At 48.7% G+C, this 24,091-nt stretch overlaps 2 protein-coding genes across 3 annotated transcripts in view; one reads left to right on the top strand and one right to left on the bottom strand.

Annotated features, from left to right (window-relative positions):
* The window catches only part of SNX1 (sorting nexin 1), a 631,233-nt gene extending 620,580 nt beyond the window's left edge, over window positions 1-10,653 (top strand). For both annotated transcript variants that reach the window (XM_050795958.1, XM_050795959.1), the window contains 7 exons: window positions 1,898-2,011; window positions 2,205-2,298; window positions 3,694-3,899; window positions 6,971-7,114; window positions 8,972-9,052; window positions 9,506-9,577; window positions 10,215-10,653. In XM_050795958.1, coding sequence (XP_050651915.1) covers window positions 1,898-2,011; window positions 2,205-2,298; window positions 3,694-3,899; window positions 6,971-7,114; window positions 8,972-9,052; window positions 9,506-9,577; window positions 10,215-10,265 — 762 coding nt within the window. In that variant the 3' untranslated portion in view covers window positions 10,266-10,653. The remainder of the gene's footprint in view (window positions 1-1,897; window positions 2,012-2,204; window positions 2,299-3,693; window positions 3,900-6,970; window positions 7,115-8,971; window positions 9,053-9,505; window positions 9,578-10,214) is intronic.
* On the bottom strand, window positions 914-1,543 carry LOC126958002 (60S ribosomal protein L17-like). Its single transcript, XM_050796047.1, has one exon. The coding sequence runs from the start codon at window positions 1,510-1,512 to the stop codon at window positions 958-960; it is 555 nt and encodes a 184-aa protein (XP_050652004.1). The 5' UTR covers window positions 1,513-1,543; the 3' UTR covers window positions 914-957.
* Window positions 10,654-24,091: the final 13,438 nt, after the last annotated feature.

Below are 24,091 nucleotides of genomic sequence, written 5' to 3' on the forward strand. Positions count from 1 at the left end.
TTCAGATCTTTTAGTCTTCTCTTGTGAATATTCTTAAATCCCTTCTTCCTTTTCACCCTCTCATCTTTACTCCATACCCCTAAGCAGGGTATGTCTGTAGCAGCACTGTGGACCCTTTGGGTAAGATAGTTCTTTGTCATAGGGATTGTCCTGTGCATTGCAGGGGGTTTTAGCAGCATGCCTGGTACCTACCCACTAGATCCAGGTAGCACCCCCTCCCCAGTTATAACAACCACAATCATTTCCAGACATTGCCAAATGTCCCCTAGGAAGCAAAGTGGCCCCAAGTTCAGAACTACTGCCAGGCCGAGCACGGTGGCTCACGCCTGTAATCCCAGCACTTTGGGAGGCTGAGACAGGAGGTTCACCTGAAGCCAGGAGTGTGAGACCAGCCTGGCCAACATGGCAAAACCCCATCTCTACTAAAAATACAAAAATTAGCTGGGCGTGGTGACGGGTACCTATAATCCCAGCTACTTGGGAGGCTGAGGCAGGAGAATCACTTGAACCGTGGAGGCAGAGGTTGCAGTGAGCTGAGATTGTGCCACTGCACTCCAGCCTGGGCGACAAGAGCAAGACTCCATCTCAAAAAAAAGAGCTACTGCCATAGAGTCCTGAACACTAAAATCTGACTTTTTAGCATAGTATGCTCTATATGCTATAGATTTTTCAGCATCCTTTCCATGCCCTAGGAGAGTACTGGGGAGACTGAACAGCAATCAGATTGTTTCTAAATATTTGGCATGCTTGGCTACTAGGTCATCCCTGAAAGTAGCCTTGATCTGAATCAATAATTCTCTTGTCCTTGGATATTTGTTCACTGAAGAAAATTCGAGCACAGCAAGAGTTCAGTGTCTTAAGACTTTTAAGTCCAGTTGTGTACAAAGTATGCTAATCCAAGGGAACTTTTGACTTTTTTTTTTTTTCCTTTTAATTACATTTATTTTAATGCTGAATTTACTCCCGTGCCATAAGTTTTTGTTTCTTCAGTTTCTTCTGGAATATCTTTTTCTTCTGGGCAACTTCCTCTTCTGGTTTAGGAACAATCTGTTCCTTTTCAGTAAGGATCATCTCAATGTGGCAGGGAGAGCTCATGTATGGGTTAATGCGACCATGAGCTCTGTAGGTTCGTCGGCGCATCTTAGGTGCTTTGTTCACTTGGATATGCTCGATGACCAGAGAATCTACATCTAAACCCTTAAGTTCAGCATTACTCTCTGCATTTTTAAGCATGTGCAGCAAAAATTCAGCACTCTTTTTGGGCCACCGACCTTGTGTCCAGCCCCACTGCTTGGCCTGGGCACACCTGCCAACTCCACCATTGTAACGTCGGAATGGTATGCACTGTTTCTGTAAAGTGACATCTTTCAGATACTTCGTGGCTTTTCGAATATGCATACCCTTGATGGCCTGGGCAGTTTCACGAATGTTCTTAAAGTGAACACGAAGATTGGAACCTCTTGATTTGCATGATTTCGTGGGGTTCTCTGGGTCAAGTGAATAGCGAACCATTTTCACAGATTACCTCAGGCTGCTTAGGGAAAGAGCGGGAACTTTTGACTTTTAACAAGAGTATGCTTGATACTGAGGCAGTTCATGCCTGGGTAGGCAGACAATCTCAATTTGAGGTCACCTGACTGCGTAACACCCCAGTCTACTTTTTTTCTGTATAAAATATCAAAAGCTGAAAATATTGGCTGATTCTTTTTAATGTGGTTCTTTGATTTTTCTTTACGGACGTGTTGTGGATTCCTCAGACTGCCTTTGAAAAAACAATTTACAGTTCACATAATTTGTCTGGCAAGTTTTGGGCTTGCCATCTGATGGATACTAATTCTTCTGAACCTAAAATAGGGGCAGCAGATAACTTGCCATCCCTGCCTCCTTGGTCTTGTAGCTGCCACGTGCCGTGGGTACCCAGACATTGAGTGGTGCTGGTCTCCTCAAGATGTTCAACAAAGCCACAGATGCTGTCAGCAAAATGACCATCAAGATGAATGAATCAGATATTGTGAGTAGCCTTGTGCCTCTTACCTTCACCTACACCTCAGGCTTATGGGTCAGAACCCCTAGGGAGTCCTGAGATTTCTGAGATTAGAAAGTTTTTTATAATTTAGTCCCTTTTTGAAAAACAACTGCTAAAGAAAGACTGCACTGCACCTATAGAAGTAATCTCATTAAAGCTCTGGGCTTTTGTGTTTCAGTGGTTTGAAGAGAAGCTCCAGGAGGTAGAGTGTGAGGAGCAGCGCTTACGGAAACTGCATGCTGTTGTAGAAACTCTAGTCAACCATAGGAAAGGTAACAAGCTCTGAAATGCACTTGGAGCTAGGGGAAATTGTTGTCTCTAGTGAACTGGAGATGGGAGGGCATGCTGTTCCAGTCCTCTCAGCCATCCAAGTTGAAATTCTCAGCCCACCAGGTCCTTGATGTTCTGATAAAAAAAAGGGATGCCCTGCATCTCCTGGCAGAAAACATGGTTCAACCACTGTGGGCATTTGTACTTTCTACCTGGGAGGGGTGCAGGGAAGCTGTCCCAGATACAGCATGACCTGGGATGCCGGCTTCTGTTGATTTTGAGTTGATGGCTTATATCCAAAATGATGTCATACATGCTTTAGCTACGTGGTCAAACCAGCAATGCGTAAATGCAAGGAAACCACTTGTCTCCTAATCCTTCTGCGTCTCTAGTGAAATTTGCTTACAAGCTAGTGAAATTTTCCCAGTTTGAATCTTTTCCCTCTCTGCCTTAAACATGCTGAAAATTAGAAATCTAAACAGATAGAAGATCCACAGCATAAGGCCAGTGTAAGTAAGGGTTGGCAAACTATAATCTGGCCCATGGGCCAAATCTGACCCTTGTTCCTATTGCCATGAGCTACAAATTTAGGTTTTTACTTTTTTAAAGGAATGAATGGGAGGAGAAAAGAATCTCTAGCAGACTATGTGTAGCCTGCAAACCCTAAAAAAATTATCAGCTGGGCACGGTGGCTCACACCTGTAATCCCAGCACTTTGGGAGGCCAAGGCGGGTGGATCACGAGGTCAGGAGTTCAAGACCAGCCTGGTCAAGATGGTGAAACCCTGTCTCTACTAAAAATACAAAAACTTAGCCAGGTGTGGTGGTAGGCATCTGTAATCCTATCTACTTGGGAGGCCAAGGCAGAGAATTGCTTGAACCTGGGAGGCGGAGGTTGCAGTGAGCTGACATCGTGCCACTGCGCTCCTTTACAAAGATTTTGCCCTACTCTAGAACATTCAAGACTATATGGTGTGCACATATATTCACTCTTCTCTCTTGTACAGAGAGACTACCACTCATGAGCTTTAACAAAAATATAAGAATAGTTTATTTGGCCTGTTTGTTATTTAATAAGTGGGCTTTGGTTCTTCAGGGATATTGGAGCTGCTTCCTTCAGGTAGGCCTAACCCAGTGAAACTCTGGACAAGCTGGTGCCTCTCCCTCCTGCTTCTGTGACCAGGCCACATTCTCTTTACTCTCTGAATACAGTTAACCGTGGTGTAAGTGACTGGGTTGCGGAACCCTCGTTTCCCAGATAGGCAGTGGGCGGCATTGCTAAGACATGCCATGCGGTGATTTGTCCCTTTTCCTTGTGAGAAAAGGTGATTTGTCAGCTGATTTGTCCCTTTTCCTTGTGAGATCAGAGAGGCCTCTGCTGTCTTTTCCTCCTTCCAGAGCTAGCGCTGAACACAGCCCAGTTTGCAAAGAGTCTAGCCATGCTTGGGAGCTCTGAGGACAATACGGCATTGTCACGGGCACTCTCCCAGCTGGCTGAGGTGGAAGAAAAAATTGAGCAGCTCCACCAGGAACAGGCCAACAATGACTTCTTCCTCCTTGCTGAGCTCCTGAGTGACTACATTCGCCTCCTGGCCATAGTCCGGGTAAGCTTCTGTTTCCTTTTCTCCTCCTTCCCTTGATTTGATTTGTTTTTCTTTTGCTGGTCCTCTTCCCAAGACAGTTTCATCCCATTATAGCTTGTAAATAGGTGTCACTTTTTCTACTTTTAAGAGGAAAGGTATCCTATAAACCAAGCAATCTGTTCACCTCTTAGCTAGTTATCACTGACTCATTTTGAGCCCCACAACCAAGATTCCTAGATGGCATTTGGAGAAAAGATCACTCTTGAATCTCCAAATAGGTTGCCCTTCATTGTTGAGGCTGGACGGTGTCCTCTGTGGTCCTTTCTTTTCTTTTCTTTTTTTTTTTTTTTGAGATGGAGTCTCGCTGTGTCTCCCAGGCTGGAGTGCAGTGGCGCAATCTCAGCTCACTGCAAGCTCCGCCTCCCGGGTTCACACCATTCTCCTGCCTCAGCCTCCCAAGTAGCTGGGACTACAGGCGCCCGCCACCACGCCTGGCTAATTTTTTGTATTTTTAGTAGATATGGTGTTTCATGGTGTTAGCCAGGATGGTCTCGATCTCCTGACCTCGTGATCCGCCCACCCTGGCCTCCCAAAGTGCTGGGATTACAGGCGTGAGCCACCGCACCCGGCCTGTGGTCCTTTCTTGCAGGAACTTACAGACCTGATCTCTTGGCCCCCTGGAGCAGTGACTTCCTCAGTCCTTTGATCTTTGCCTCCTTAACAGTAACTGGTGGCTTTGGTGGCTTCCACTTGTCCTTCCAGTATGGGCAGTCAGGTAACTACATGGAACTGGCTTGGCATTGCATGGAGGAGTGTGGCCAGGGGACTGAGAGAGCTCATCACCAGAGCCTTCCTGTGCTGTGCCACCCCCACTGATAACATTCCAGCCTGCCCCTCATCAAGCACCTCACTCTCTCCTGGTGATCTAGCAGTGTGGTTTCCCCATGAGCACTCCCAGGGGTTTAGGTTAAGGAATTGTGACAGTGGTATTAGCTCTCGCATGGCCTCCCTAAGACAGAGGAAAGAACCAAGAGGAAGCCTGGCGCCTACACTCTAAGGGCTTAAGTCTGTCCCTGATTTGGCTTGGGATCAGGATGTGTTGAGCCTCAGAGTTAGAACAGTGCCACCCCTCGGTCCCCATCCCCAACATATCTCCCATTAGGGAGCTTGTGCGTTGTGTCAGGAGCTGAGCTGCTCCCAGGCTGTCGCTTCCTCCGTGGTGGAGTTGCCTCATAGAGCCTGGGAGGTTACTCATTTTCCTCTCCCATTGCTATTTGGTTTGCTGCTAACTCCAGAGTGATAAGAGGTTTTAAAAATAACCTGCTATGTAATTCTTAGAACTGGTCAGGCTACTTAGACTGGAGAGCAAGCCGCAGGAAGGGCACTCTCTGGGGGAAGCTTTCTATGAGGAGCGTTGTTTGGGATCTCTGGGGAGCACAGTTCTTGGATATGGCGCCCAGGCACAGTGAGCTTGTACCACAGGGATGAGGGCCTTGCCTAGAGCTCCATGGGCTGGGGCTGGGGAAGGATGCCTCACGGCACAGAACTGCGAATGGTCTTTTCTCAGAGACCCTCCATCTGCCTGCCTCATGCTTATGAGCCTGGTGGTGGGATTGGAGAGAAGAACAAAGGTTTCTTTTCTGCTCTTCTCTGAGCGTGGAGCCGGACCACTGTTAGGCCAGTGGGTTGGGCTTGAGTCTAACTCGGATATGAGGTCACCCTTTACCTCATCTTTTGACATTGAGGTGTTAAGATGCTGCAGGGGAACAGCAGTGACAATAGTGGGGCAGGTGAATTTGGTGGCATTGCATTCCCTAAGGTTCAAGTTTTGGCATAAACCTATGCTAAGGAGTCGTAGACAATATTCAGGGAAGGCCAGGCGCGGTGGCTCATGCCTGTAATCCTAGCACTTTGGGAGGCTGAGGCAGGTGGATCACCTGAGGTCAGGAGTTTGAGACCAGCCTGGCCAATGTGGCGAAACCCCATCTCTACTAAAAATACAAAAATTATCTGGGCATGGTGGTGGGTGCCTGTAGTCCCAGCTACTCAGGAGACTGAGGCAGGAGAATCGCTTGAACCCAAGAAGTGGAGGTTGCAGTGAGCCGAGATCGCTCCATTGCATTGCAGCCTGGGTGACAAGCGTGAAACTCCATCTAAAAAAAAAGAAAATATTCAGGGAACTTTTGCAGGACAGCGAGGGAGCCGATGGAACCTGGCTGGGTGGCTGGCCCCAGGCACAGATCGTTGATCCAGGCTGCTGCTTGTGGCCTATTAAGCAAGTCCGGGCAGGTGTGGGTTAGTCAGGCCAGCAGCTTCCTTCCCTGGAAATGTTGATTGTGGTCAAGAAACTGGAAACAAGGAAAACTAGCAAATAGATTTTGGGGAGCTTCTTGGAGGCCTTGGTAGCCTAGAGCAGGTGAGTGTGTGGTTGGGAAAAAGCAGTGTGGCCCTATGGTGGGTTTAGGTGTTGATTTAAAGATTTGTTAAGCTAACCTTGTAGATTATTTGGGTGTCAGTTTAAAGGTTGGGTCCTTAGGGTGGACTTCCCTGACATCTTTCCCAGGCTAAGCTAGGCCCCTGGTTTCATGTTATAGTACCCTGCTGCATTCCCGGTAGTCTGCATACTTGTAAGTATCTATTTTAATTGCGAATGTAATGTTGGCCTTTTCCATTAGATGACAAATTCCATGAAAATGGGACCATGAGTTTCATCCACTGTATTCTTAGCTCCTGGCACATGGCAGGCACTCAGGGAAAGTATGTAGCCTTATGAACTGACTGATCTGAGGGAGGTACTTTTGTAAGCCATAGTATTGGTCACTGGCATGAGGCCACCTACTGGCTCCCTGCCATCCAGCCCTGGGAGTAGCATGAAGCAGCATGGCACTGGCCTCCTGGAAGCTTGGAGAGAAGTATTACCCAAGCTTTGCTCCTAGACATTAAACTTCCCAGCTGGGCACTAACATGCGGCTGCAGAACCTGCCCTTGCTCAGTCTGTCCCTGGCGCAGCTGCTGGGAGAGCCTGCCCCGAGGAAGAGCCAGCAGAGCTCTTGAAGAGCTGGTTGTGGTCCTCCTCAACCCCAACCCCACAGGCTGCCTTCGACCAGCGCATGAAGACATGGCAGCGCTGGCAGGATGCCCAAGCCACACTGCAGAAGAAGCGGGAGGCCGAGGCTCGGCTGCTGTGGGCCAACAAGCCTGATAAGCTGCAGCAGGCCAAGGACGAGATCCTTGAGGTGAGTCCCCTGAGGCAGCCCAGCCAGGGGTGTTCTGCTAGTTCCAAATGAACCCAGGTCCCATCCCACCCAGAGGCTTGGAACCCCACAGTGGGCAAGAGCGCTGATGGAGTCTAAAGGGCCGTGGCTGCTGAGGAAGCCTCTGAGAATGACTCCAGGCCTTCCTGAGGCCTAGTCCCTCTGTTCTCTTCCTACTCTACCCAGACTTGTCAAATCAGAATCTCTGGCCCGGCACGGTGGCTCACGCCTGTAATCCTAGCACTTTGGGAGGCCAAGGTGGGCAGATCACTTGAGGTCAGAGTTTTTTTTTTTTTTTTTTGAGACGGAGTCTTGCTCTGTCGCCCAGGCTGGAGTGCAGTGGCGTGATCTCGGCTCACTGCAAGCTCCGCCTCCCGGGTTCACACCATTCTCCTCCCTCAGCCTTCCTAGTAGCTGGGATTACAGGCGCCCGCCACCACGCCTGGCTAATTTTTTATATTTTTAGTAGAGATGGGGTTTCACCATGTTAGCCAGGATAGTCTCAATCTCCTGACCTCGTGATCTGCCCGCCTCGGCCTTCCAAAGTGCTGGGATTACAGGCGTGAGCCACCACGCCCGGCTTTTTTTTTCTTTTTTTTTTTTTTTTCTTTTTTAGATGGAGTCTCGCTCTGTCGCCCAGGCTGGAGTACAGTGGCATGATCTCAGCTCACTGCAAGCTCTGCCTCCTGGGTTGATGCCATTCTCCTGCCTCAGCCTCCCAAGTAGCTGGGACTACAGGCTCCCGCCACCTTGCCTGGCTAATTTTTTGTATTTTTAGTAGAGACAGGATTTCACTGTGTTAGTAGCCAAGATGGTCTCGATCTCTTGACCTCGTGATCCACCTGCCTCAGGCTCCCAAAGTGCTGGAATTATAGGTGTGAGCCACCGTGCCCGGCCAAGGTCAGGAGTTCTAGACTAGCCTGACTAACATGGTGAAACCCTGTCTCTGCTAGAAACACAAAAATTAGCCGAGGCCGGGCGTGGCGGCTCACACCTGTAATCCCAGCACTTTGGGAGGCCAAGGCGGGCGCATCACGAGGTCAAGAGATTGAGACCATCTTGGCTAACATAGTAAAAACCTGTCTCTACTAAAAAAAATACAAAAATTAGCTGGGCGTGGTAGCACCCGCCTATAGTCCCAGATACTCGGGAGGCTGAGGCAGGAGAATCGCTTGAACCTGGGAGGCAGAGGTTGCAGTGAGCTGAGATCACACCACTGCACTCCAGTCTGGCGACAGAGCAAGACTCTATCTCAAAAAAAATTAGCCAGGTGTGGTGGCACACGTCTGTAGTCCTAGCTACTCAGGAGGCTGAGGCACGAGAATCACTTGAACCCGAGAGGCAGAGGTTGCAGTGAGCCGAGATCATGCCACTACACTCCAGCCTGGATGACAGAGCGAGACTCCGTCTCAAAAAAAAAAAAAAAAGAAGAAGAAGAAGAATCTTGGCAGGAGGGGTCCTGGCTGGGTCTTTGAAAACCTACGTAGCTGGTTCAGATACACCTTCTCATGAGAACTAAATTAAGTTTTCCAGGCCTTCCAACCCTGCTGGTGAGTACCTAAACTGGAGGCTGCTGGAGTATCAGAGCCTTCTTGAAGGACCACACTTGGTCCCAAATGCCTGAAATACAGGCATCTCTTTTCCAGTCAGCCCCTAAAGTCGCCTTCTGCTGGACTCTGACTTACATGCGAAATCCTCTGTGACACCTCATCTTACCCACAGGGACAGACAGACATGATGATCAATTGAGGCCTCATATGTAAAATTGATGTCCAAATGTGAAGGCTTAGTAATGATGCCATAATATGAGGTGATCCTTTCTTTCCTCTTTTTTCCCAGTGGGAGTCTCGGGTGACTCAATATGAAAGGGACTTCGAGAGGATTTCAACAGTGGTCCGAAAAGAAGTGATGCGGTTTGAGGTGAGATAGAAGATCCTACTTCTCACTTAGCATGCAGTGCATGTTTTAGAATGCTCTTGGTGTTGTCCAACTCTATTGGGTAAAGAGATAGAGGTACCAGTGACTTGGCAATTCTCGTGAGCAGGCGTGGCCTTCTTTGGGGAGCGTGTGTTTGTTCCTAGGCACAGTGGCAGTCTTACATTTGTGGCTGGACCAGAGCAATTAAACACAAAGCTTGCAGCTGCCACATAACCTCGGCCCCCAGTCCTTTCTTCTCCACTCTCCTCCATCTCCTGCCCTCCCACAAAGCCTTGAAAGGCCTTGGCAGACCCTCTTTGGCTGGAAATTACAGCTATTCCACCTGCTGCCTCTACTTTCTGAGACTGTGTTTGGCCTTGGTCAGCAATAAACACCACTGTCCCATCGAACGGGAAAGCGAAAACTGGATGGTCAGTGTAGAATCTTGTCTCCTAGAAAGAGAAATCCAAGGACTTCAAGAACCACGTGATCAAGTACCTTGAGACACTCCTTTACTCACAGCAGCAGGTATGTAAGTTGTGTGTGACCTTCGTCCTCTACTGTCCGCTCCAAAGGCCAGCTGCCTCCTTGGGGCTTCTACGACAAGACGTGCAGGCCCTGCTTCTGAGGGGCTGTGCCCTCCTCTAGTCGATCATTGAAAATAGGCCCTGTTGCTCTGACATGGAGCATCCAACAGGGTCTTTTACTAAGCAGGAGAGCCAGGCTCTGCTGCCCTCATTCTGAGGTGAGTTAGTTTTTGAGGACAAACCCCATCTCCCTGTAACTGCTTACCCTTCGAGGAGCCACCCCATGGTACCACCTGGCCTTCCTGAGACTGAGGCCTCATCAGTATGTGAAACAGTGGCCCCACTGTGAGGAGCTAACCGAGCCAGGCAAAGCTGTGGCCAGCACAGGGGTGCTCCCTCTCGGGTGGAGCCAAGACTGTCTTCAGAGACTGGCCTTGCACTTGGGGCCCAGGAACTGCTGCCTTCCCTGTCGAGAGGGAGGTGTGAGGGTCGTGTGGCCTGTGCAGCTGCTCAGAGCTTGCCTTTGTGGGGCAGAGGCGCTTGGCGAGCGCCAGGGTACTGTGCTTGATTCCTCCCAGGCTGGCTTAGGCTCTGCCACTAGGTGGGGGCACTTGCTTACTGTCCCCACTTCTTTGCAGCTGGCAAAGTACTGGGAAGCCTTCCTTCCTGAGGCAAAGGCCATTTCCTAATGGACCAAGGACCCCAGAGCCCACCTGTGTGACGCTGCCTTTTTATACACTGTCCTCCTCCACCTTGATGGACCCCCGGTGATGCATCCTGCCTAGGCTGGACTTAACCCCTTCCTCCCTGTCCCCACGACCAACTGTCCCCAGTTACTCTAACCGTTATTTCATTTAGCTTCCATATATATTTTCTTACCTAAGAGAATAGTTTCCTGCTTTAAGCAAAAGACCTACAATAGGTGGTGGAATTATGGGATGGGGTGGAGTATTGATATAAATATATAAATACAAATGTATATTTTTCAGGATGTGGTGTAGGAACTGGGAATAACGTTTTCTGTTACTCCTGATGGTGCCATGAAAAGGTTATGTAATAAAATATTTTAAAATCAGGTCACATGACTCAGAATGTTGGTGGTTTTTGCTTAGGCTGGGGAGCAGTTGGGAATCAGGTCTGGAATACTCCTAACGAAGAAGTTGCCCAGGTATAGTAAGTTTTTCTCTACCGTTCATGAGTTTTTTGCTGCTGCTTCCCTCTGGAAGTGGGGTTTCTTTCTCTCTGCCTACCTCAGCTACCTGTTCTGAGGGTCTCAATCTGTTTCATATTCCCACTTCTTTAGGGAAGGAGTTTTAAAACATCTCTTAAAATAAGAGGAGCAAAATCTATTAAAACCTATTCTCCTGCAAAGGAGGCAGAGACTTTCTCACTCTTCTTCTTTTTTTTTTTTTTTTTTTTGTATCCCCATCATTAAGCAAGAGCCTTTCTCTTTTGTTCTTCCTGTTTCCCTAAGCTGCTCAGGGCTCTCTGAGTCTTGCCCTCCAATGGCAAGTCTTATTTATAACTAAACCTAGTTTTGTCACCCATCAGAACGCATCCTCAGTAGACTGTGTGAAGGTCTGATAAGGACTTGATGCTTTATCTCCATAGACATGAAAGCCATGCCCTCTGCCTCTAGATAGGGTGATCCAAGAGCTCCTGAACCTTAGGAGGTTCAAAGAAGCTCTACTGTCTGTGCCCAGGAGGTAGCCTGCCAGCAAGAGCCCCCAGGAGTTGCACGCACAGCCAAAGGGTGTTCACACAGATCTCTGCCGGTCTAGCCAAGGGGACGCCAGAGTCTCAGGTCAGTCAAGGCTGGGCTTCCCCCTTAGCTGTGTCCACAGCTACTCAAGCTGTACTGGTCAGAGTGGGCTTTGAAGCTCCTTTGTTAGCTCGAGCTGCTGACTGCCGCTATGGGAGCCTTGCGACCTCCAGCTCCTCCAACCCAAAGACACTCCTGCCACTGGGGCCCCAGGTCCTGCTCTATCAGTTCTCTTTGGTGGGGGGCTAAGGTTTGGGGTGAGGCAACCTGAGGCAAGACAAGGCAGTAAACATTCTGATTCCCTGTACACTGACGCAGCAGCAGGGGAAGAGCCAGTGCTGCAAGTACTTTTTTTTAACAGGTGAATTTTTTGGAAAAAGTCACTCTCCCTACCCCTCAGTATCCTTATCATCAACTTTGGTTTTATCCTTCCAGTCTTTATTATATGCTTGCTTTTACGTAGTTGTAATAATATACACATAAAATATTTTGTATCCTGCTTTTATCATTCAACATTGTACATGTTATAAGCATTTTTCTATATTGTTATATATCTTCACAAAGTTGATTTGTAAAGCTGTGTAATTTGAAGGCCTCCATAGGGTGACTGTACCATAATTTTGATTGATCCCTTATTGTTGGATTCTTGGTCGGGGGTTGTTTGTTTTGTTTTGTTGGTAACCTTAAAATTTTTAATATAATTTCAGATTTACAGAAAAGTTACAGGAATATCACAAAGAACTCCTATATATCTTTTATCCAGATTTACTGAGTGTTTACATTTTATCCCATTTGCCTTATCTACTTCATGTTGTATTTTCTTAATCATTTGAGAGTAATTTGCACAGATGCCCCATTATGCCCAAAGCGGTATGCATTTCCGTAACAACAGGACATTCTCTTCTAAGAGAAGAAGAGAATTGTTTTAAGTATTATTCAGTATTTTTTTAAGTATTATTGTCAAAATCAGGAAGTTTAACAGTGATTTAATACTGTTATCTAACCCATGATTCATATTTAAATTTTGTCAGTTATCCCAATAATGTCTTTTGTAGCCATTCGTGCAGGATTGTGTGTTACATTTGTAAACGTGTATCTTAATACTGCAGATTCCTCAGCCGCCTTTTGTCTTTCATTACCATGACATTTTTGAAGAATACAGACTATTTTGTTGAATGTGCCTCAGTTTGGATTTGTGTGATGGTTCTGCATGGCTAGGTGAGGGTTTTGCATTCTGGGCAGGAACATCACAGAAGCAATGTGTCCTCAGTGCATCATGATCAGCATATAATGTCAGCTGGTCCCATTGATGTTGTTAACTCTGTTCCCCGGTTAGGTTGGTGTCTGCCAGATTGCATTTTAAATTTACGATTTCCCCTTTGTAATTTACAAGTAATTTGTGGGGAGATACTTTGAGACTATTTAAGTATTTTGTTCCTCATTCATGAGTTATATAGTATCAGTTGATTAGTCTTGTCCGAGTTATTACTGTCATGATTGACCAACATGATTTCCTAACTCCGTAATGCCTTGTACATTTATTGGTTGGCATTCTACTATAAAGAAAAACATCCTTTCTCACCATTTATTTTTTCACTTGTTTATCAAGATGGATGCAGGGATTCCTATTTTACTCAGAGTTGCAAGCCATTGCTTTGATTTTATCTTGATTCTCAAATTGTCCCAGATCTATAGCAGCCTCTTGTGTGTTTTTAGCTTGCCCCCATCATGTTTTGAGTACTTTCTTACCTTCTGGCATAACAAGATGTTCCAGACTAATCTTGAATGTTCCCTGCCCCAGCCCTGGAATCAGCCATTTCTCCAGGGAGTCTTGGTTCCTTATAATGGAGAATGGTATTTCTTTATTTTTATTTGATTTGATTATTATTACTATTTTTGAGACAGAGTCTCGCTCTTGTCACCCAGGCTGGATTGCAATGGCACAATCTCAGCTCACTGCAACCTCCACCTACCGGGTTCAAGCAGTTCTCCTCCCTCAGCCTTCTAAGTAGCTGGGATTACAGGTGCCTGCCCCCGCACCTGGCTAATTTTTGCATTTTTGGTAGAAACAGGGTTTTACCATGTTGGCGAGGCAGGTCTTGAACTCCTGACCTCAGGTGATCTGCCCACCTCAGCCTCCCAAAGTGCTGGGATTACAGGTGTGAGCCACCGTACCTGGCCAGAGAATGTTATTTAGAAACCAAGATCTGGGTGCCAAATGTGCTTCTTGTTACTGGAATGTCATTGCCTCTAGGCTCTCGCCATACAGTGCAAAGATATATATATATAGAGATAGATAGATTTATAGAAACAAGATAGGGTAGAGATACCTGACATAAATAGATATTAAAAATCATGAATTCACACTGATGCTTTGAGTGCGGACCTGTAGGTTTATTCCAGTCTGCCCCCTTTTCCATGTTGTTAACTCTCTCCCCCAGAGAGACAAAGATTTCGGGTTGCTTTGTTAAGTTCCATCTGATGATCATTCTGACTTAAGTCTTACTTTTTTTCTTATTTCCTTGGAATGATGTCTCCTCTGGTTTCAGAACTTCCTCCTCTGCTTCCTGTATCTTGAGGCTGGCGGGGCCAGTTGTCTTTAGGGCTTGTGCATTTTTGTAAAGAGCTTGCACGTGTGGAAATCCAGTAGGCCAGTAGTGGGTTAGGGGTACTGAGCCAGAAGCCTCTACAAGGAATAATAGGAGCACAAAGGAAGAAGGTGGTATTCCAGCTGGGGACCCAGCGGGGAGAACTTTGTGGAGAACCTGATGCTTGAACTGAGTCTAAAAGGTGTAAAAGTGTTTGTTGCTTCTACCTCCCTGTCTGTCTGGCAGTGTGAGGTAGGCGCCTCTAGGGAAATGTGGTTTGGTGTGGGTGAAGTCAGTGAGGCCCATGGAGAAAAATGAGCAGGAGCCACATCACAGGGGTGCCTGATAGGACCAGGGCGGCACTTTCCACATTACCATTGTCGCTTCGTGATCTGGACACACCAGAAGGCGGGAGACTGGAGGCAGGAAGAGCAGGCAGGCTCATCCCTACCCTCAGGAGAGCTGAGAAGGGCAGGTACGGTGGGGCCAGAGCTCAGGAGAGTTTCGGAACCACTGAGATCCGGTCCCTGATTTGATGAGAGGCCTGAGGGGAGAGGGAGGTAGCTAGCATGCCCCGCAGCCTTCTGGCTCAGACACTGGGTAGACAGTGAAGCCCTTTGTAACACATGAGGCAATAGGTTTGGGGCATATGGGAGGGGAAGCAGTGGTGGGGGCACTGAGTGCTGAAGGTGTTTAAGAAGCGGCTCTGGGCCAGGCACAGTGGCTTACGCCTGTATTCCTAGCATTTTGGGAGGCCAAGGTGGGAGGATCACTTGAGCCCAAGAATTTGAGACCAGCCTGGGGAATATAGTGAGACCCTGTCTCTACAAAAATAAAAACAACTAGCTGGGTGTGTGGTGGTGCATGCCTGTAGCCCTAGCTACGCAGGAACATCGCCTGAGCCCAGGAGGTTGAGGCTGCAGTGAGCTACGATTGTGCAACTGCACTCCAGCCTAGGTGACAGAGCAAGATCTTGTCACCAAAAAAAAAAAAAAAAAAAAAAAAAGCTCTGGACTGGAAGGGAGGCCAGTTGCTTTAAGTAAGGGAGATAGAGTAAAAGGAGGCTTTGATTTATTTAAAGGTGGGGCAAACTTAAGCATGTTAATAAAATTCAGAGAAGAGAAAGAGAATGACTATCAGAGCCATGTTTGGAAGAAAATGCAGTCCAGAGCACAGGAAGGGGACCTGTGTTCAGAGGGTGCCTCACGGCTGAGGCCACAGGAAAGAATCTGTAGGTGGAGGGGAGGCTGAAGAGGGGAAGTTTCATGCTTGATTATTAAAATTTTCTGAGATAGGAATGTCGTATTTACCTATTTAAGCCAAGTGGTTTAGAGAAAAGGTATGGAGACAAGTTGACATTTCCCTGCTTTCCCCTTGGCTAGTTCAGCATTTGGGCTCCAGAGTGCTGAAGATGAGGACTGGACTTCGAGCTGGTGTGATCCCAGTATTCGCTGTCAGTACTCAGTGACAGAATAAATGAGAGAAATGGGAATAAGACAGAATTGTCGCTTATACAAAAATGCTAGCAACTGTTAGCTCTTCCCAGAAGATTTTCATTCTGAATGCTTCTGGAGCTGGGAACCCTAAAAAAAAAAAAAAAAAGTATTTGAAGCAACTCAAGTTTTAAAAAAGGAGAGGAACTCATGGAAATCTCAGGATGGGGCCAAGATGTGGCTGGAGAGTGCGTGCTGCTGGAGGGTGTGTCCTTTGCCGAGCACACTCAGGGCCCACGGGAAGCCCATAGACTTCAGGGACGTGAAGGCCCAAGGTGGTGGGATTTTCCCCAGCAGTACTTGGCAGCCTAGGGGGAAGGGGAGGGCGGGAGAAGATGATGGGGATCCCCGGCTCCAAGCATAGGAGGACACATCTGTGCTACAGCGTGCACATGCCTGGATATACACTCTGTCTTTGGAGACACTGGCTAAGATTCTCTGTTCCGTGTTTGGACGGGGTCATGCCTGATCTGAGATAAATGGACAAGAACAACTGAACCTGTCTTCTGGTGCACGTGTCACCTGCCGATACGGCATCTTGTGATAAAGTTGGGTGATGTACAGTCTCCACCAAATGGTAAACTCTGGGGTCTTATGCCTTTATAACTCCATGGCCCTGGCAAAGGTTCAGGCTCAGAACAGGTATCAAATAGATAACTGTGAAATGATTGTTCCCTAGTCACAGGCTCTGCCACCTGGCATTCATACTGTCTGTGAGAGGACCCAGGTCACCCTTCCCTCTTTATCTCCCAGTGCCGACACCTCATGGAAACTGGTTGCAAATGTGCTACTTCTCACTTCTGTGTGGCCCGAGGAGGCTGGGTTAATGCTGGGCTTGGTACCTTAAGCACCCTTTCTCCCTTCCCCATCTTCAGTCTCAGAATTACACCTGGCTGAAGCAGGCATTTTCCAATGCCCTAGATGAGAGTATAGGTGTAAGGAGATGGGGCGCATTTGCCTGTGTGTCAGAGCATTCACCGAGGATCCTCACAGGCGCTTCTAGAAACCAAATCCTTGAAGATGACTAACCAGAAATGCCCATCATAGCACTGTTTACAGTTGCAAAAACCGAAGCCAATTAAAATGTCCATCAGGAGGGGATTAAATGAATTATGGTACAGTTACACCATTGAATATTTTACAGCCATTGAAGATGATATATAGCTCTATTCATTGACAAGGAAAACTCATTTTTGAGTGAAAAAAGCAGGTTATAGAATTGCATGATACTCACATTTATATAAAACTTTATGGGAAGGATGTTGATTGAATTGTTAATAAATATGGTCACCTCTAGAGATGGAAGTTTGCATTACCTTTAATTTTTAATACCATTTTGTATTGCTTAAAATTTCTATGTATTATCGTTAAAATGAGAAAAATCAAATAAAGCTATTTTCATTATGGGAAAACAATCCAGTGCATCCTTTGAGGCCCGCGTGACATACCTCTTCTTCGGGCAGCTTCCCCTGACCCGCCCCTCTGCCCTACCCTGACTGGCGGTGGGCCCCGTGTCCGTCGTCCTCTTCAGCCTCTGGTTTTCCTCTCCTGTGTGGTGTCAGCTCTGAGGCGGTCTCTGCAGCCTGCTGAGCCCGGACTCCCTGGGGTCCTGGACTGCACTGTCTCTGCCCATCCCGGTGTCCTCCTCCACCTGCAGAGGAGCCTCCGGGGCAATGGCGGCTCCTCAGCTCAAGATCATTGCCGTAGAAGCCTGTGGGCCACTGAGGCCAGATCTGGGAATTTTTCAAGAGATCCGGAAATCTGGCCTAATTTGAGGTTTAATAGGCCTCACCATGGTTGGTAAGACTGGTGCTCAGTGCCCTGTGGAAGCCTGCAGGCCCCACAAGGCTTGCCCTAGACAGGCCTTTCACTCCTTTGGCCCTTGTCTGTTGTGGAAATGCTCCTCTGGCTCTGATGACCAGACCTCGGGTTTTCACCCACCCAAGGCTGCTCAGAGGAAGCCAGCTGCTCGCCCTCCACAGGATGCTCTTTGTCTGGGTCCAGAAAAGAAACAGAAAAACCCTGTCCAATCCGAGACAGGACCTTTCCATAAAGAGATCTGACTGTTTCCAAATGACTGCCCCCTCGGGGCTTCAGAGCTCGCTGCTTCCTCTTCCATTATGAGCGGCAGTGGCAATGGCCACAAGGGCCCAACCCGCAGGTTTCCCCTTAGGGGAGCACCAGCAGCCTCTCAAGAAAAATAGACGAGGCTCCTGCGGCCAGAAGCATGTTCCGGAGCAGGGGACAGACTGCCCATGACCGCCCCTTCTCACTCTCGGGCCTAATTATTAACTATAGTAAGAACTGCCTCTGGGTCCTGAGATAGCTCAAATCCAGTGCTGTCACCCTGCAGGGTATACTCACGACCCACACTAAGGACAGGTTCAGGGAGCTGAAGCAGCTGGCCCAGGTCACACCGCGGAGCTAAGACGAACTCAAGCTCTTCTCGTGGCCTCTCTGCCACACCCTATCCCACACAGTCTAGGTATCTAGATGGGGACAGACAAGAGGAACCTGGAAATCAACCCGCTAAGTTTTTTTTTTTTTTTTTTTTTTTGAGACGGAGTCTCACTCTGTCTTCCATCTCTGTCTGGCGCATCTCAGCTCACTGCAAGCTCCGCCTCCCAGGTTTACGCCATTCTCCTGCCTCAGCCTCCCGAGTAGCTGGGACTACAGGCACCCGCCACCACACCCAGCTAATTTTTTATATTTTTAGTAGAGACAGGGTTTCACTGTGTTAGCCAGGATAGTCTCGATCTCCTGACCTCATGATTCACCCGCCTTGGCCTCCCAAAGTGCTGGGATTACAGGTGTGAGCCACCACGCCCGGCCCTCAACCTGCTAAGTTTTTTTGTTGTTTTGTTTTGTTTTTGTTTTTGTTTTGAGGCAGAGTTTTGCTCTTGTTGCCCAGGCTGGAGTGCAATGGCACAATCTCAGCTCACCGCAACCTCCGCCTCCTGGGTTCAAGCGATTCTCCTGACTCAGCCTCCCGAGTAGCTGAGATTACAGGCACATGCCACCATGCCTGGCAAATTTTGTATTTTTATAGAGACGGGGGTTTCTCTATTTTGGCCAGGCTGATCTCGAACTCCCCACTTCAGGTGATCTGCCCGCCTCAGCCTCCCAAAGTGCCGGGATTACAGGCATGAGCCACCATACCCGGCCCTAGGTTGTTTTCTTAAAGACCTGAAGGCATCCACACAGTAGGCCTGTTAAGGACAAGTCCCGTTTGTGTACACACCTGAGCTGGTGAGCATTGGAGCTTTTCTGACAGCTGTGAGACACTCTTTTCCCCAGATGGGCAGGGGTTGCCCAGTGGAGTAGTAGCAGAGGCTGGAAGACAGAAGCAGCTTTGGTGAGTAGCTGGGGAGCTTAATGGCAGACATGAAAAACTCCACTTGCTGAGAGGCCACCGGCAGCACCCTGGGGACGGCTAGCATATGAGGCAGGGCCGCCTCCCTTCCAGACCTCGAGGCCTGGAGTTCCTGCCCTTCCTGGCTTCTGCCTGTTGTCCCCAGTTCTTGGTCCCTCAGCTGTCTTCACAATGAGCCCCTATTACTTGAGGGACCCGAGTATGTCTTTGTTTCTTGAACCGCAGTGCTTGGCACACCAGAGGGCCCGCTTGGTTGATTGGCTGACAGGGCTCTGAAAGGCACTGGGAGTTGCTGTATCGCCACACGCAGCCTGGAGAGCTGTGCCGTCAAAGTGCTGGGGTGGCCTCTGCCAGCTCTCCCTGTGCCAGACCTGAGTCGTGTTGTCTGAAGCAGCTGAGCTGCTGCTGTCCTATCTGGGCAGGGGATAGGAGACTTCTAGAAGTGGCACTGCTGGCTGGAGTCCCGGGTCTGGGGCCTGCCTGTCCTGGGCCAAGCTTTGTCCTAAGGACTTGGACGAGTGCCGTCTAACACAGCCGCTTCCAGTACCCCACCCCCTCACGCCTCGCTTCCCCCTGTTGACAGAAATGAAGACTTTTGACCAACTCAGTAACAATGCTTTTTAGTAGCACTCTTTTTAAAGGACACGTTACACCAAAATCTAATAAACATAATGATGTTTTTAAATGTTCTATTTTATTATTTTGTAGCAGGACGAGCCGCAGACAAAACTCCTCAGACACCGAAATGAAGGAAGGGGTTTATTCGGCTGGGGGCATCGGTAAGACTCTTGTCTCAAGAGCCGAACTCCCCGAGTGAGCAATTCCTGTCCCTTTTAAGGGCTCACAACTCTAAGGGGGTGCGTGTGAGAGGGTCGTGATCGATTGAGCAAGCAGGGGGTACATGACTGGGGGCTGCATGCACCGGTAATTAGATCGGAACAAAACAGGGATTTTCACAGTGCGTTTCTATACAATGTCTGTAATCTATAGATAACGGAACCGATTAGGTCAGGGGTCGATCTTTAACTGCCAGGCCCAGGGTGCGGCGCCGGGCTGTCTGCCTGTGGATTTCATTTCTGCCTTTTAGTTTTTACTTCTTCTTTCTTTGGAGGCAGAAATTGGGCATAAGACAATATGAGGGGTGATCTCCTCCCTTAATTTCAATTTATAAAATGTACTTATTAACAAGGTAATCAGTAGGAACTCTGAGGCTGTTCTGATGAACAGCATAGTTGGTGATTTATATCAACCTCTGCTTCCAATTTATTTCTTTACTATTTTTGGTTGCACAATATGGAGGAAATCAGAAAAATCCTTATTGCAGTGTTAGTAGTTGAAATTGTTAATTTTTTTTTTACGCTGACCTTGCCGTCTCAGGGTACGGAAGAAATAGGAGAATCTGCTTTTGTTGTCAGTGAGTCAGTATCCATCAGGATGAACCATGTCATTGGTAAGACCCTGCCGTTTTTTGCCTACGAAAACAGCAAATTCACATAATTCAGTCAATAATAGCTAACATCTCTCTGCTGTGTGCTGGGCCCCATGCCAAACGCTGTGGAAGCTGCTGTCATTTAATCCACACACCACTCTTGTGTGAGGACCCTGGATAAGGACAGATAAGAACCCTGCGCCTCAGGGGGGTTTGTCCAAGGTGATACTGGTGACCTGAGCTGGGCTGGGGTGGAGCAGGCAAGGTCCACCGTGGCTCAGACAGCCCCCAGTGGCTGGGCCCCTCCTGGCCAGTCCACCTCTCCGCTGCCACCCGCCTAGCCCGGGCCCAGAGAAGAATCCCGCCTCTGTACCCCGTGGCGCCCACAAGCTCGTGGTCCAGGGGCTGTTTGTTTTCCTAACGAGGTTAACCAAACCTCCTGAGCAGCCTCTGTGGCGCAGCAGAAGCCTTGCGGGTGAAAGGGGGCTTTGTGTGACTGCAGTGGGAGCCAGGGCCTGAGCTAAGGCAGGGGCTGTGGGCCAGCCTACCCGTGTGCAGGAATGGGGCGAGTCGGGGGACATCTTCACTCCCCAGCCCTTCCTGCCCTCTGCTCAGGCCTTGGTTCTATTTCCAAGTGGTAAACTGCCAGCTCCATGCCTGCATAGAGGAGTGAGTGGATCCCGGCCCCCGGCGGGGCTGCTGCAGCCATCAGGAGACCGGTGCTTGCTTAGTGTGATCTCCAACCAGGAGCTTCAGCGCCACCAGGGAGCTTGTTGAAGATGACCGCTTCAGGCTCCACCCCAGCCCAGGAATTAGAAAATCCGGGGCCAGGGCACTCAAATCTGAGATGTCATAGCCCTACAGGTGGTGAAGATTGCTAAAGTCTGATAACTACTATAATCTAATATGGAAATACAATCCACGTGCTAGATCGTGGTGGAGAAAAGACAAAAGCTTGTATCGTAAAACAGCTCATTCTAAAAACAGAAGTTACTTTGAGGTCTGCACACCCGTCACATAGAGTCTGGAATATGCTGTTCATATGATGAGCTGGCCAGCGCTGAAAGTGTACAGAAAGCAAACTTTCTTTGATTGTAATAACTGCTATGGTATTTACATCATGTCATGTGTTCCTCTTTATAGGAAAATATTTGGCCGGGCACGGTGGCTCACACCTATAATCCCAGCACTTTGGGAGGCCCAGGCAGGAGGATCAGTTGAGCCCAGGACTTGGAGACTAGCTTGGACAGCATTGTGAGACCCTGTCTCTACAAAACAAAACAAAACAGGCCGGGCGCGGTGGCTCAAGCCTGTAATCCCAGCACTTTGGGAGGCCGAGGCGGGCGGATCACAAGGTCAGGAGATCGAGACCACAGTGAAACCCCGTCTCTACTAAAAATACAAAAAATTAGCCGGGCGCGGTGGCGGGCGCCTGTAGTCCCAGCTACTCAGGAGGCTGAGGCAGGAGAATGGCGGGAACCCGGGAGGCGGAGCTTGCAGTGAGCCGAGATAGCGCCACTGCACTCCAGCCTGGGCAACAGCGTGAGACTCCGTCTCAAAAAAAACAAAACAAAACAAAACAAAAATTAGCCAGGCTTAATAGTGCATACCTGTAGTCCCAGCTACTCGGGAGGCTGAGCGCTTGAGCCTGGCATGTCAAGACTGTAGTGAGCCACGATTGTGCCACTGCACTCCAGCCTCAAAAAAAGAGTGAGACCTTGTCTCAATAAATGAATACATCATTGATTTTTAAAAATTGGAAAACATTCTCCAGACCTTGTTTTATCTCCCCAAAGACATCTGAAATGCCTCCGTGTCAAGGATCTTGTTTTTCTTCGTTTGTACCTGCACTCTTGTGCCGTGGAACACTGTGCAATTAGGAGCTGCAGGTTCACTGTCACATGTTTGACAAGTCAGCTGCATGGAATCTCTTTCCACAACTGGTGATGAAAATCCACTGATCTGAGGCTTCCTGAACACCTGAAAATTAAGTGAATGGATAAAGTAGACAACGATCTGCCAAGGGAGAAGAGAGGAGAGGTGTGTTTAACTCTGGAGGTGGGAAAAAGATTCTTGTTGTCCCATCTTGCAGGCAGCCTTTAACCCTTCAGCAGCCCCTGCTCCTTCCCCTCCCTAGTTTTTTCTCAACATACCCCTACTGCCCATTCATTCATACAGTCTTTCAGTCACAAATACTCACATAGTCTTTCAACCCAAATGTTTTTGAGACACACAGTAACCAAACAGTAATTGCAGACTGTAATAAGTGCATAGAAAGGGTCATATGATAGGAGTCAAGAAGGAAGCCTTGGTCAGGTGCGGTGGCTCACGCCTGTTTTCCCAACACTTCGGGAGGTCAAGGTGGGTGGATAGCTTTAGCCCAGGAGTTCGAGACCAGCCTGGCCAACATGGCCAAACTCCATCTCTACAAAAATTAGCTGGGTGTGGTGGTGCGCACCTGTAGTCCCAGTTACTCAGGAGGCTGAGGTGGGAAAATCACGTAAGCTGCAGTGAGCCCCTTGATTGTATCACTGCACTCCAGCCTGGGCGACTGGAGTGAGGCCCTGTCTGAAAAAAAAAAAGTCTTTTTGAGTTGAGTTTTAGGCTAAGAATTGGAGGATGAGTCCAATCCTTGAAGAGTCAAGGAAGAGTGTCCCCAGGTGGAGCAAACAGCCTAATGCAAAGGCCCTGAGGCAGGAAAGAGCTTGTCAGGTTGGAAGAGCCTGGTGCATGATGGGGAGAGGAGAGGAATGAGGTGGAAGATGGAGACTGGGCTGGGTGGTTTACAGCTTTGTGGATTGCATAGGGAGAGTGGGTTTTATTCTAAGTGCAGTGGGAAACATTGGAAGGTTTTAAGCACATGCCTTGATAACAGTTTGTGCTGTAGGGTAGAGAATGGACGTTCTATTGGGGATGAAGGCAGGAAAAAATGGAGACCCAGAGACAGAGGGGCAGACAGTCATTAGGATGGGGACCAAGAAATCTGAGGATCCCAGGAGAGGCCTCTCTGGACAGCGGCAGTTGGGGAGGCCCTGTAGGCCAGGGAAAGCTGGGTCCCTGAATGATGGGGCCCTAGGGAGGAAATGAAAGCATAGCACTTCTCCTCACTCTGGGCTGCTTTTCTTCTAGAGGACCCCACTAGAATCTGGGAAGTTTCAGCTTCCTGATTCTGTGGTCCTTCTGTGATGCAATTTGGAAAAAGAGAGTGTGGTACATGGTATTGGTGAGATCTGTTTGCCCCATTTTGGGGTCGTCATCTCAGCCCTTTTCTGGGGACAGGGCTGGGGATGGAGGTTTTTGCTCCAGCTCAGAGGCATCTCTGCAGGAGCAGGGGAGGGGTGAGTCCCCTCAACCCCAGCCCCGAAGACAGGCACTCTGCTTCCTCCTGCCCACCGCAAGACCTCCCACTACGTATGAGCTTTGGAAGGCAGGGCCTCCCCTCTTCGCGTGTCACCGGGCCTTTGTAGGGGAAGTCAGTGGAGTAGAAGACCTGCCATGCTGCTGCTGATGATAACTCTCCGGACAGCTGGAGGGCGCAGGGCTGAGAGGTGGGAACAGAGGCCCTTTCCAGCACATGGCCTGAAAAGAGTTCTGGATCAAAATCCTGTCACATATCCAGGAAGAACCTGCCCAGAGGGGTGGACAAGAGCAACCCGGTGCCAACCCCCAGAGTCCTCTTCCCATCCACTGCCCTGTGCCCACTAATCCTAGTCATCCAGGACAAGCCCACAGTCAAGCTGCTACTCAATGCTTCTGTTAAGGGCCTAACACAAATCATCTCACTTTTTTTTAGACAGAGTCTTGCTGTCGCCCAGTCTGGAGTGCAATGGCTTGATCTCGTCTCCCTGCAGCCTCTGCCTCTCAGGTTCA

This window comes from Macaca thibetana, chromosome 7, assembly GCF_024542745.1.
Source record: "Macaca thibetana thibetana isolate TM-01 chromosome 7, ASM2454274v1, whole genome shotgun sequence".
Classification (NCBI taxonomy): Eukaryota; Metazoa; Chordata; class Mammalia; order Primates; family Cercopithecidae; genus Macaca; species Macaca thibetana.